This window comes from Dermacentor variabilis, chromosome 5 (assembly GCF_050947875.1).
Source record: "Dermacentor variabilis isolate Ectoservices chromosome 5, ASM5094787v1, whole genome shotgun sequence".
Taxonomy (NCBI): Eukaryota; Metazoa; Arthropoda; class Arachnida; order Ixodida; family Ixodidae; genus Dermacentor; species Dermacentor variabilis.
This window is the reverse complement of record NC_134572.1, coordinates 54,996,450-55,010,166: the sequence shown is the minus strand read 5'-3', so window position 1 is coordinate 55,010,166 and position 13,717 is coordinate 54,996,450. Positions and strand designations below refer to the sequence as shown.

The following is a 13,717-nucleotide window of genomic DNA, read 5'->3' as shown; positions in this document are numbered from 1 at the left end:
GCCTTAACGGAGCAGAGTGGGCAATAGGGCACACCTGCAGCTGCGATAGCACACCAGGTGTTGCGCGAGGGGAGAGGTCATCACTGCGACGCATCGCCCTATGTGTATTGCCGCATCGATGGCATGCGGCGTTGGCACCTCAGGTTACTGCTGCTTGCCGGCTCGGGCAGCATGTACTGCTATGGTACAATACTTACACTGCAAAACTCGAAGGACTGCTCAGCGCCATTCAATTGGACAATGCTTTTGCGTTCACAGCTCATAAGAAGTGCTTGAGCCATCGTTGGATACTTTTCTTTTAAAAAAACCTGTTACCGTGAGTTTAACTAAAACTGAGTTCTGAAAGAATACTTCGTCATTCTAAATTGATTCAGTGCCTCTCTTTAGTGCCTGTTTACCTTAACCAGCTAAATCTCTATAATGTGCAGTAAGAAGTCAGCGCTAGGTCATACAATTTGCAGAAATTAGCATGATGCCACTACAGTGGCTGGGCAGTAACTCAAAAGCCTCTGTTGAGTTAATGTTGGGCGTCTGTTAGACCATTAAAGCAGCTTTCACTCAAGTGAAAAGGCCATAGGTTCTGTCACAAAGCAGAGACCAGTGGGACAACTTGTGATGATGTCATGAGCACTAACTTTAGTTCTTGCTACAGGGCTGTAGATGCAACTTCAGTGTACCTTACATAAATGTGTGGTCCAAATTAATGCACAGCTCTTTATTCAGTGCCCTTCACAGCCTAACTGTAGCCATAAAATGCAAAAAAATAGGAGACCGGCAAATTGTGACAATAACTTTTTTTTTCCAGCAACTGCTGTAACTACTAACCAGCACACACTTTACATAGAAGTTAAAAAAAAGTAAGGCTAAGGGTTTTTTTTTTCTTTTTTTTAAACAGATGTCCTACTATCACGCTGCTGCAAATGTCTCCCCAGAGGGTTGTGATGACTGTGACTGTGGAGAAGGTGGCGTTTCTTTGATGGTGGTGGTAGTGGTCTCTGTTGCGGCAGCCGCTGGCTCTGGCTCCAGCTTTGGCTTGACAAACGTCTTCAGCATGGGTTCCTTTGGTGGTTGCCACTCTGGGATGATCTTGGAGTGTATGCGCCATGTGCCATACACATTTGAAATGTGCTTCTCGAAGACCACATACTCCAAAACATCCTTGATAATTGCTTCGCTTCCATGCATTAAGCGGCCAAAACGGTCATACACGGCCAATGTCTGCAAAGGAAACCAGGACCGGTACTTGCACAATCGACACAGAATATGCTTCTCCAACTTTGAGTCGCATCAACTCGGGGGCTTTGCTCACACAAAACTACAACACAGAAAAGGCGCTATAGTTTGTAATTATCTTTTCCAAAAACTATTCCCTAGTTTGTAAACGTTTCACTTCTTCTAGTTCCCCATCAGTACAATGAAGCTAGCCCATTACTGACTCTTTCTTGTGTGACAATACACAATGAATTCTGATGCAGCAAATTCAACACGGAATGAATTAAAATTAAAATACAAGAAAGAGCAGATAAAAGTGCTTCAGGGTCCATGTAGAAAAACTGCTCCAGTGTGTTCACCCAAGAAGAAAATATTACGAAAACAGTACTCTATAGCGTCGCACAGATGGTAATACAAAGCATTAAACCAAGGCATCCCCAAAGCGGTTTCTGTGGATTCTAGGTTATGCAAGCATGTACAGTAGTCATCAAAAAGATTTTTTTTTCATTTGAATCCTGTGAGTTAAACTGCTCAGAATGTTGGTGCTGCGTTTTGCCAGACCTCTGGCCTTGTTTATTCCAAGAATGTATCACAAGGAAACTGTTTATTTATTTATTTATTGTGCCCTCAAGGCTTTGCAGCATTGCAGAGGGGAGGGGCATAGAAAGAATACAAATTTGATAAGGAGCACCCACAGCACCATGAACTTTTGTGTGTCCTCTATGGTAAAGTAAACCACTTACTGCAATGTTCACATACCACAATTAGATCTGGCTACTCGGAGTCTGCAGAAAGGAAAAAAAGCAGAATCCTAGAAATGAAAAGAGCGAGCCTTTGCCACATTGCTAGCCTCACATGCATGTCTCCCTTCGACACATAAGCAAACAGCGCACATAACAGGACACAGAAAAGGGGCACATGACATAGGCGCTGACTTCCAACAAGTATGTTTATTGCGCGAGCGTGGAATATATAGGCAGAGAAGCAAGAGTGAAAACATAAATGGCATGAAAACCACGAGAAGAATGACTTGAGGTAACAGGTGGGCAGAGATGCGTTCAATTTGCAGATACACGATTTTCTCGTCTAATAACTTGATGAATGGTGCACTGACGCATGAAGGACCACGTTGGATGATGGCAAATGCCTCGATGATTTCACGTGTGCACTGGTCAGTGTGCTGTTGGATGGTGGTGACCTTTCTAAAATAGGGGATGCATTTACATGACCTGCAATGCAGAGCAAGATTGCTGCTGTATTTTTATTTTATGCCGTTAGCCTGCTCTCGGAGGCGATCATTGAGGCAGTGTCCTATTTGTCCTACGTAGGAGCACCCACACTTTAAGGGCATTTTATAAATGACTCCAGTGATGCAGCTGGTGGGGGGTTCCTGATGCTTCTTGTTACACCCTTCTTTTGAGGGGGGTTGTCTCAGCTGACCCTTCTGCATAAGGCGTTCAGCTTGCCTGGTGCTGAAAAAATGACCGAAACACCCACCCTTCCCGCGGCCCTCTTTAATCTATGGGATACCCCGTGCAAATGGGGAATGACAGCCATTTTCGAAGTATTCATATTGGTTTTGTATGGCTTCTTGTTTTGGTGCATTTCAGCTAACCTGTCTTCCACTAGCTGCACCAGGAGTACGCTCGGAAAAGCAGCCTGCGAAAGCTGCTGTACCTGGCCTTCAAAGGCCATTGCAATTTCGTGTATGCATAATCTTTGCAGTGCATTACGGTTTCTTTAAGCTCAAGTTCAAGTTTGCTTGTCTCTGCAAACTGCACGCATGCCTGCTCACCTTTGCCATCAACAATTAATTCTTACTACTTGCAATTGGAATCCTAACCACACTGTTTGCACCGTCTTGCCAACAAGGAGAGAAGATTTGTCGGATTCTTCGGCAGGAAACCTGGGGGAAAGTTCGACTGTTAAAGGATTGCCTGCTCTTTTCCTGCACACAAGCGGTTCCGCCTGATCACCATCAGTGGAAGTTCCTTGAAGAATTGTGCGTGGTAGGCCAACTAACCAAATTCTTTTGGTGGAGCACTCTTGTTGCCCTATCAAGGAGGCCACTCAGGGAAAAAGCCAACCAAGAGTTACAGTCGAGAACCCATCGTGTCACAAGAAACACAGGCGGTCTTAAGATTAGCGTAAGTTCTTTATGCATCCGAAGATCGAGAAAACTGAGCTGCTCACCCTTGTCCTGAGAACCCCGTCAAAAGCAGAACCACACGAGGTGACAAGGCGTTCTGAAGGGCTCATACGGGCCACACGAGGCGTTCTGGAAGGGCTTATACCGTTGTCAGCTCGATCCAAAATAGGTCGACCTGTAAAACCTGTGCAACTAACTACTACCCTCAGGAAAGCACAGCTGAAGCTCCTTCTATCTGAAAAGGAAGGTGGCTTCACCATAATGTCTCCAGACCTTTACAAGGCAAAAGGTGAGGCTGCCATTGGAGCCCATTTCCATGAAGTTGAAGGGAAGCTTCCAAGTAGGGTGAAGAAAGAAGCAATGATGACGTGCGAAATAGCTGGAATGGAAAAGCTTGTTGCAGCGATCAAAAAAAAAAAAAGAGTGAATGGAACCTTGAAGCCTTTTGCTCGGCAAAAACGCACAAGGCCGACTGCCCGTTCAGAGTGATTATGTTAGAACGAGGTGCTTGGCAGAAGCTGCTTGTGAGCTTTCTGCAGAAATGCACCGGCTTACTCAAGTTGACCGACCCTTTCTTAGTTTGCAGCTCAGCAGCTGTATCTGAGTACTTGAACTCCCCCAGCACAGCTGGGATATTAGCCTTCTCCATCGATGCAAAGGATCTTTGTTACTCGTTGACCCACTCACTTCTTGAAGTTGTAAACGAAGGCATTGAGGCATATGGAGACATGCTCTTCTAAAATTAGTATGGAACAAGTGTAGGCAGGTTCCTCGACTTGCTAGTGCTGTACCTGCACTCCACGGTGGTCCAGGTTGCAGGGAAGTCCAAAACGAAGGAGTGTGCATTAACTCATGCCTTGCACCTGTACTGAGTAACCTGTTGCTAGCCCGCTACGACCGTGACATAGAAAGGAACCTCCCAATGGTCCACACCAAGAAGTTAACGCACTACCTCGTCTCCATTGAGGCGTCTGAAAACAACCTTACTTCAGTGGTACAAGTCATCTATGAGAGCTTTGCAGATACTACGAAAGGTCTCACGCTCACAAAGGAGCTACTGGAGGACGACATCTTACGTTTTCTGGACGTTCTCCTTTCGTTCAAGAAAGAACATGTATGCTGGAGGTATGCACCTCGCTCAGCAAATAGCCTTTTGCCTTTTTCATTGGCTCACTCAAAGTTAGTGAAGAGGGGAATCGCAAACGCTGCCTTCCATAATGCACTGCAAAGATTGTGCATACATGAGATTGAAATGTCCTTTGAAGGCCAGGTACAGAACCTTTTGCGGGCTGGTTTTCCGGGCATCCTCTTGTTACAGATAGCGGAGTACATCTTAGTGGAGATACACCCAAACGAAGTAGCCACACAAAACCAACCACACAGCCAAGTTGGAACATGAAGACATTGCCAGTGTACCATGAAGACATTGCCAGTGTACCAGAGGGTGCAGAGGCTGCACATCATTACATCTGAGTATTGTTAAACTCGGTAATTTCATAAGTGGATTCGACTGCACTCCTTTCTGTCTAAAATGTTTGATGTTAGTCCCCCACCCCCCTTTTTTTGTGCAGCCTGGGTGTAGCATTCATAAGTTATAGCAATGAAATTTTCTTGGCACTTGAATACCGATATAAGTGGATTTGACTTGCATCTCTAGTTGTTGATAACTTACACCTCGTTGATCACTTCAAAAATGAAGAAGACACTTGGAAGGCCTTCAAGTTGGGTCCCTTTGCACAATGCTCACCTGCTGGCTGTGGAATCGCATGGTGATCTGGCCGAACAGGTTCTCCTTGCTGATCATGTCAGTGCACCGCACATGCACTGCTCGCGGGGGCTCAAGGCTGCGCACAAACTGCCAGCGCAGTGTCTTGCGTGCTATGTTTGACATCATGATCTGCATTCAAGACGGCAGAGAGAGAGAGAAAAAAAAAAGGCAGAGATGATGCACTTTGGCGCATATTTAGAGGTTATAACCATTAACTATGTCCGTTAAGAAGGTGGTCAGAGTGCTACGATATAAACTACAGCCCCACAACATTGTTGCTGCACGTTAGTACTGGTACTAGCACATTAGTACTACAGCCTGCACAAACTGTATTATCTAATGTCACTGCCAATCTTGGCCACATTAGTTGGGTGTGAGATACAAAAGAGATTGACTGCTCCTGTGAAAACCAAGCACACTTCATAATCTGTTGATTGCAGCTTTTCACTACATCCACCACATCAATTGAAGGGGTGCTAAGGGCAAATATTAAGTCAAGCTAAAGTGATAGATTAATGCTCGAAAACGTCTAAGGCATCAATATCTAGAACAGAGCTTTAGTAGGCAAGAAATCCGCCTTTTGCGATACCAAATTGCGCATGCCAAGCGCTCTAGCGGCCGAGGACTGAAGCAGTTTGGCAGGTGCGTGGCCAGACTTGACTCTCCCCTTCGTGTGAGTTGAGTCCGGCCGTGGCAAGCACTGCACTTGTCAGTTGAATAGGGTGCAAGCCGTTTTTCTTAGACTCTTACAGACCGGCACATATCCGTGTCTGGCCGTTCTACACAAAGTTTACCCCGATGTATATCACGATGACGCCTGCCAGTCCTGCGGGCAGACCTCCACTCTATCACACATGCTGTGGGATTGCGGGTCAAGATACCCCAAGTTCAACAAGGAGAAGTGGGGCTTGCTTCTGCATAGCCCCGCTCTAGACAAGCAAAACCTGGCTGTCCGGCGTGCCCGCGACCGGGCCAGTGGGCAAGACCTGCCAGTCCTGACGTGGGACTAGCCAAGTGCGCGACGAGTTCGCATCCTCGCTGGACCTCCATTAAAGTTCTTTCACTCACTTGTCAGCCTCGCCATTCTCGCTGCCGCATGCACGGAATGCCTTTCGAACATTGTTTCCATTGAAATTTGACGCGATGCCAATGTCATATGTTGCTTACGGTTGCACCTCCGGTGACCATCCCAGCAGGACAGTGGGGTTTTTCCGATTTCCGCTGGTAAAACATAATCGGCAGTGCCATGAAGCCTGGATTAGGGCTGTGAAGTGGCAAGATGCGCAAGGGCGTCCATGGCAGCCATCAGCAGTACCTTGACTGTGCGGGAAGCACTTTTCGACAGATATGTATTGGCATATGTAGTTTACCTCTGTTTTGTCGATACTGACTCATTCGAATAATCTCGACAAAGATGCAAATGTATGTTTGAGCTAGCGAAACAAAGAATCTCTGAGCTTGCGCGAGCCAACTGAGTGAAACGCAAAGGGCTTTTTTTGTGATATCGTTTCTGCGCGGCTACTGCTAGAATGCCGTCATTTTGCAGCTTCACATCGTGCACACTTACAGCTTCATAAACGCTCAGCGAACGCTCGTGATGTGTTATCTGTCAGTGGGAAACAACATGCACTATGGAAGCAGCTGATGGCGCTAGTTAGCAATCTGAATTGCATTGAATGAATGCAGCAACTTCAATTGCGATTTTCTATGAAACTAAGTAATTTCTTGGCATAAAACAAGCCATGCGAGACTTCTGGAATGGTACTTTAAAAGTCCATGTTGACTTAATAGTATTCACCTTTAGCATCCCTTTGAGGTTACACTTCAATGGTAACAAGCAATGTTTATGCTAGCTTGTCAATGTTGCTCATAAAAGCAAATAAATGCTTATGCATATATATACAGTCGAACTGCACTACAACATGGGTGTAACAAATATTATATGTTTCTTGACAATATCAGCATGTAACAAATATCTAATAAACGAAGGCCTGTGGCTTGACTATAATGAGGTTCAACTATATGCACGTTTGTGCGAAATACATGCAGTACTGGAGTTGCACGATCCTACCACACCACCGATTCTAATGTGCAGTGATATACTGCCCAAACATCCCCAAAATAACTTGTGCCGATTCTACTGCGCATCAAGTAACGAAACCTAAGTCAATGCGTAGCATGTAGAAATGATTTTATGGGACATACAAAGGCACACCGGCACACACACAGCTGAATCTTGGCAGCTTATCACACTCCAATGACAATCCTTTTCGCTGTCTACCAACCACAGAAAGTCATGATCAGTTCCATCTAATACATTACAAATGCCACACTTCTTGAAGGCTTGGGCAACCACTGTCTGCGGGAGGGCATTCCACGCACCATGAACCCACCTCGCAACGTCTCTGAGCGTTGCTTTCTAGACAGCCTGTTCAATAACAGTGTAGCTAGCTACCTTGCACAGAGCTTTCTTCTTTTTTTAGTGAGAATCACTTTTATTTTTTATTTTGAGTAGAATTAGTTACGATTGTAACGCGCATGGAAATTTGAACACATCTTTTATTAAAAAAGAAGTGCATGTTAGAATAGTGCAAATGCGGCACGTACACTGCACGTCGAAACTTCTGCGCCAATCAGCTTCTTAGGCTATGTGCAGGACATTTGGTCTCTCCTGACACAATATGAGGTCCACCATGGGCAATCCAGGATGCCCAGTGTACTAAAAGTAATTTATGACTGTTGCAAAGTGCTGTGCAAATTGTTTCTGTTATTTACAACACCTCTGCGTGGAACGCAAGTAATTGTTATCGATGAGGCCACCTTGTTTCGTCAATATGCAGTACACAGTGGTAGCTGCGGTGTGTGACAACACACCTTCGCCCTTCCTGCCGAATCCTGCTGCATCCAACTTCAGTGCATGTGGCCGCCATTTGCAGTGATGGCGCATGGTGCGCATGGTCAGTTACATATTTTTTAAATGCATCCCCTGTTTTTATCAAAAGTCCTTTTCATTTCACGATACAGTTATAGGTTTCGTAGGTAGCCATGTTATGTCTTTTTTCATCCAATGCCGGTGCTAGTTTTCCAGCTAATACGAGCTGACTCACCCAAATTCCAACATTTAATTTAGTTTACAAAGCTTGTTTTCTGCAATAATAATTTAACAACTTTATGTTCCCGTGTCAGATTGCTGCGGCACTGATGGGCAGCTTGCACCGTAATGTTCAAAACAGTTCAAGAAAACTCACAGGGTAGCAGTGCTCAGTCACCAGGTCGTGAAGCTTGTCCTCGTCTCGACTGTATGAAAGCAATATCATAACGCAGACATATACATATAAGCAGGAATATTTATTTCAGTATAATTAGGCACCATGCTTGTCCTGACTAGTGAAAAAAAAAGACAGCTAACAATCAAGGACAATTAGCACAAGACTACTAAATTTCTTTAAGAATAGCCCCTAAACAGCTTTAGAGCCTGGTTGCAAACAAGCTTTCAAAAAACGCTAAATAAATGGTTGTTGAAAAAAGATTAGAAGTTGTGAAAAAAAATTAAAATTCACCAACGATTATGATACTCCCTAATGCGAAATTTGAGTGCAGCTCTATAAATCTTTTCATTTCACGATATATTGGCTGGCGCGGACAATCTGTTTCATGTGGCATGTTGCAAACGGAGGGAAGCGTTGCGAAACAAGTAACGCTCGAGCACAACTATAACGGCGAGCAAAGTTGGCAATCGACAAAAATCTGATCTGTGGGTCAAGCACGTTGGCTTTTTACATGACTCGTTGAAGGTTCCAGTGTGATCGCTGGTGCCTGCGTGACTTCCAGAAAGTCCTACACAATTCGCACTGTGTATACAATCAGATTACAAATGCTATGGTGCATCTTGTAGTCTTGTGCAGCGCTTTGCTTTTCTCCTCACTCTTTTGCCATACTCTCCTCCTCAACTTTTTGCTCCATGCTTCCACTGCAGCCTCCTCCTCCGCTTTCCTCCTCACGCTCTCGTCTTCCATCTCCTGCTGCGTTCTGCGTTCGCTTTCATCTTTTGCTGTGCCGGTTAGCTCGGTCCCTAGGGCAAATGCCTATGGTCGCCACACGAACGGGCGCAAGAGTTGCGCTCTAAAACATGATGCTGAAGGACTTGTGAGCCACATAAACATGGAAAACGGCCCATTGCAACGGAAACACTGGTTGAAGTGTAAAAGATAAAACTGCTACATGACTAGACAACAAGAAACACCAAATGACAGACAGGCAAAAATCACAAGTTATCATGTAAGGTTCCACTGCAAAACCGTAAGTAAAACTTGCTTTACTCCTTTTGCTTTTGCATTGCTGTGAAAACTTTTTAATTTCTGATAATTTGCGACACTTTGTTTAGCAGACAGAGAACAGTAACTCAACTTTAACACTCGATTGTGAAACACATGGTTAGTTTTGATATTTGAAGTTACCTAATACAGCAAACTTCCATTAATTCAACTCTGGTTATTTCAATCCCGACTGAAGCTCGCGGTCTGCATCTATACATTTCTATGGTCCTAAACACCTTATTTCGATCTCAAAATTGGCCTTAGTCAAATAATTAGAACTTGACTGGTCAGCTTTGCCGCAACACAGCTGTGTTATGTGGTGAAACATACTAGGACTGGACCGCCTAGCCACTGTCATGATCATAGTAAGCGTTTCTTAATTATACAGGCGCACATGCGCCGTCTTCAGTCACAGTATGAGCACTTAGATGCCCAATAAGCATGGAGGTTATATAAGTTTGATGTAGCCTTCTTGCTAATAAGTATACTGGCAGCCATTCAGAGCTGTTTCTGACGTTGCTGTGGCAATTTGAGCTGCCGTTTCACCCACCATGCGTGTCTCGTACAGGTTCCTTAATTATACGCGCTCGCACGTGCCGCGCACCGAGAAGCTGATAAAAACTATCTGTGTTTCCAGAAAGCTAGTGAAAAGGAAGGCAGGAGATTAACATATAGTACGAAATTAAAGAAAAAATAATACGTGGGGGATGACACACTTAAGTTTACGAGGGTTGCATAGTGGGCTTGTTGGTAATGCATCTTCAAGGGGTGTACGGTAGCGAGATTAAAAAACGGGACAAAAGAAGACACACAAGGACACACACAGTGCTATCTTCCAACAATGTTTATTACTGTAAACCAGTTCGTACTTATACACTCAGCCAACATGAGTCACAGCCACGTGAACAGATAAACAATCAGAGCAAAACATTTTTGTAAGTGATATGTTAAGCCATGTGCAAAAATTTCAGTTCTTTTTCAGAGAGAGCTCTCTCTGTTTGTTTATCTGTTCACGTGGCTGTGACTCATGTTGACTGAGTGTATAAGTACGAACTGGTGTTCGATAATAAACATTGTTGGAAGTTAGTGCAGTGTGTCCTCTTTTGTCCCGTCTTTTAATTGCGCTAGCGTACACCCCTTGAAGACTCACACTTAAGAGGGAGTTTGAAAATAAAATAAAGTTTAAGCACATACACTGTACTAGGTTAGGTTGCACGCATGTTGAAAAAATAAAGCCGAGGGGACCTTTAAAGCCAACAAAGGAACGGGAGTATTTGTAAAACTCCGAAGGACTGCCAGTAAACTTATCAGGCATCACAGTGCTCGTACTGTCACTGGAGATGGCGCATGTACATGCGTAAATTAAAGAACAGATGCAACGTCCCACAACACATTTCACCGCTTGGCACAACCGCATAATACAACTGTACTGCGGTGAAGCTAACTTTACAGGCAAAATCTGTTAGGTAAATAAATGATGTTTCGGCTTTTTTTTTCTACTTTATGTTTAATTCGACCAGTTTTCTCATACTATCATGATCAAATTAATGGAAGTCAACTGTAGTTCATTTTCGAATATACATAGTTACTCAACATCTCAACAAGCATACCTAACAAGCGCCTTGTGAGCTTCTATGTAGATATCCTGGGCTATGTCAGCAAACTCGACGAGGTCGAATTCGTCCTCATAAGCACGGATCTTTCGCAGGTTCATGTAGGACTTCCCACGCATTTCAAGGCGCCGCATGCGCTGAATGGCCCCTGCCTTGGTCAGGACGCTCACTTTTCCATCACCCTCAGGAGGGAGGTACGGTTCGAAGACACCACCTACAATAAACCGGTGCCAAAACATTAACTGTGTTTTCTGATTCAGGATGCCAAGCAACCAACCAGTCACTATTACCCATGTACATATTCAGCCTACAATAAACTACAGAACATAATCGACGAACATGCACCAATTATTCTAAGTGCACACTAATGGCACGTGCTAAATCAAGCAAAAGTGATACGATTATTACACTACAATGCCCAAAGTATGAATTGAGAACAAAACAGAATATAAGTAAGAAAATGACATTTCCATATAGCACAACTGGTTGTACTGCTGGGAAAATACATGACCATTTATGGTTCAACAACCTTTTTGTATGCACTGAATAGAATAGGATGCACGGGAAAGCGAGAATTTACACTGGGGTAGCCTGCTCAAGCACTATGAGAACAATGAACTCAAATACCCGGTAAACAATTTAATTTTCTTCATAGTCTGTAGTCTTCCCTGAAGCAAGAGAGCACCAATAATTCTTAGTGTTTGAGAATCAAAGTGTGATAGTTGTCATCTCAAAGGTCTTTCATTGGTACCATGACACACATGCATTTTGATTTGAAGCAGCAAGATTGAAGAGTGACAGAGAAACATGCCACGAGTGCCGACATGACGTTTACTTTGTCACATTGATGAGGCCATCATACAAAGCACAGAATCCAGTTCCTTTGTTCACGCTACACTTGAGGGCTTTGCAGTAGTGACACAAAAGCCAGCTGTCAGGGAATAATGCTCACTTTTATGTGCCTTCTTCGTTATCTATGTTAAATCTATGTTAAAGGCAGATCAAAAGGTTATTTTTAACTGCGAAGCTTCCTATCTGACACTTAATTGTATGGGTTTCTTTGTAGCTTCATGGAAGTTCACCTTTAAAATGAAACTTCCACGACCTTGAGGACCTCTACAGGACTGATTTTGCCCCATATACATATTATATACATAAAAAATTTGTTTGAAATACCACAGCAGTTATACTGAGCACTTCTATGATGACCACCTGGCAGAAACCACACACATTTATGTACGGCTGAATGGACCAGCTTGTTGGTGAAGAATTGAGAAATGTTGTGTTGTTCATACATGTACACACAACAAAATGAAAAAAATACTGCACTACAAGGTCTTTAATTTTTGACTTCGACAGGAAACGAATATATATATTTTTAATGCACTTCGTGGAACGTAAGCAGTGCAAGTCATATCTACCACTAATTAATGCATGGTTATTGTGTTATAGCGTCAGTGTGTGTCGTGTCTTTCTTTTTGTGGATCGTCTTAGGTGTTTGCGCTGTAACGTTAAGTTCAGAGTTATTGTGTAATCGTTAACAAACTTGAGTGAGAGATATTATGTCACATGAGTGGTGCCGCAGTGTATCAGAAACAAAACGGCACCTTTGCTTCACGAGGTTAAACGTTCACTGCCCTCAAGCGAGGCACCGCGGGCTCATCTGGTTCTTGGCACAGACTTGCTTTTCTTTTCTGTAACAATTGCCGTTTCTCCATTGCTTAGACAGCAGGTGATCGAGACTAGCATCGTGATGCGAATAAATGCTGTCATATTTACCACTGGCTCGTGAACACCGTGGCAGCTAGCTATGGGTTCTCACCGGAGCAGCTGATGACCATGGGCCGTTCATTCCACGGCCGATCGGGGGCTACACCTTGCTCCTTCAGCTTGGAACGCATCTCCTCCGGCGTCAGCTGGTCCTTTTTTCGCATTTCCTCAAATTCGGGTAGCTTGATCTTTATAACCTTGCGCCGCCGCAAGGCCTTCCATTTGGGAAGCCAATGCTTGTTTGCTTTGGTCCAACGCACCTGCTGCACCGACACCGACGGTCGGAACAGCCCCTGCGCCAACTGCGATTCACACATGAAATATTAAAGTTAACGCAAGAGTTCGGATGGCGCCAGCAGGCTCCTGGCTACAGTGGATCTTGGTTTTAAGGAAATGGCGACAGCTCACGCGCTGTAGTGCGCCGACGCGCGAAACGAAAGAGCTTAGAGGAAGCCTTGTAAACATTAGCACGGTGCAGATACACGCACTTACTTGTCCTGGTAAGCGGACCGTTTATGGACGAAACGTAAATAGAAATTGCTGGTAAGCACTAGCGAACATTGAGCAGTTACATGCTTTCATGCGATCGACAGCAGGATTGCAGAGACAACTTTAATAGAGCCCTTGAAAACAGTGCAAGAGGTATGCTGCCGCAAATAGTCAACATATTTCTCTGTGAAGTTTTGATATCTAGCATAAAACATCACAACGCCTGCTTACTGAGGTTCCGGCACTACCGATAGCAAGCCGCAACATGAGGTTACTGCAGTGCGCAGCCATATTGAATGTTTCGGGTTTCCATTTAAACGACCCAGAAAAAGAGGTTCGTAAAGAATTGCAAAATCGTTTAGATTGTTTATATATTTATGTAATCGACAATATTTCTTAT

The 13,717-nt window shown here is 44.1% G+C and overlaps 1 protein-coding gene across 1 annotated transcript; it reads right to left on the bottom strand.

Moving 5' to 3' along the window:
- Nucleotides 1–700: 700 nt before the first annotated feature.
- On the bottom strand, nt 701–13,622 carry mRpL45 (mitochondrial ribosomal protein L45). The gene is made up of 6 exons (XM_075692525.1): nt 13,549–13,622; nt 12,881–13,130; nt 11,056–11,272; nt 8,378–8,426; nt 5,109–5,258; nt 701–1,218 (listed from the first exon to the last, which is right to left on the bottom strand). The coding sequence occupies exons 1-6, from the start codon at nt 13,606–13,608 to the stop codon at nt 907–909; spliced, it is 1,038 nt and encodes a 345-aa protein (XP_075548640.1). The 5' UTR covers nt 13,609–13,622; the 3' UTR covers nt 701–906.
- Between the last annotated feature and the right edge of the window lie 95 nt (nt 13,623–13,717).

Excerpts from the sequence above, each read along its gene's own strand:
- mRpL45 (XM_075692525.1), bottom strand. The coding sequence starts at position 13,608 with ATGGCTGCGCACTGCAGTAACCTCATGTTGCGGCTTGCTATCGGTAGT. Across the intron at positions 13,131-13,548 it reads TCGGTAGTGCCGGAACCTCA|TTGGCGCAGGGGCTGTTCCG; the intron begins GTAAGCAGGCGT and ends TGTGAATCGCAG. Across the intron at positions 5,259-8,377 it reads TGACTGAGCACTGCTACCCT|ATCATGATGTCAAACATAGC; the intron begins GTGAGTTTTCTT and ends TCTTGAATGCAG.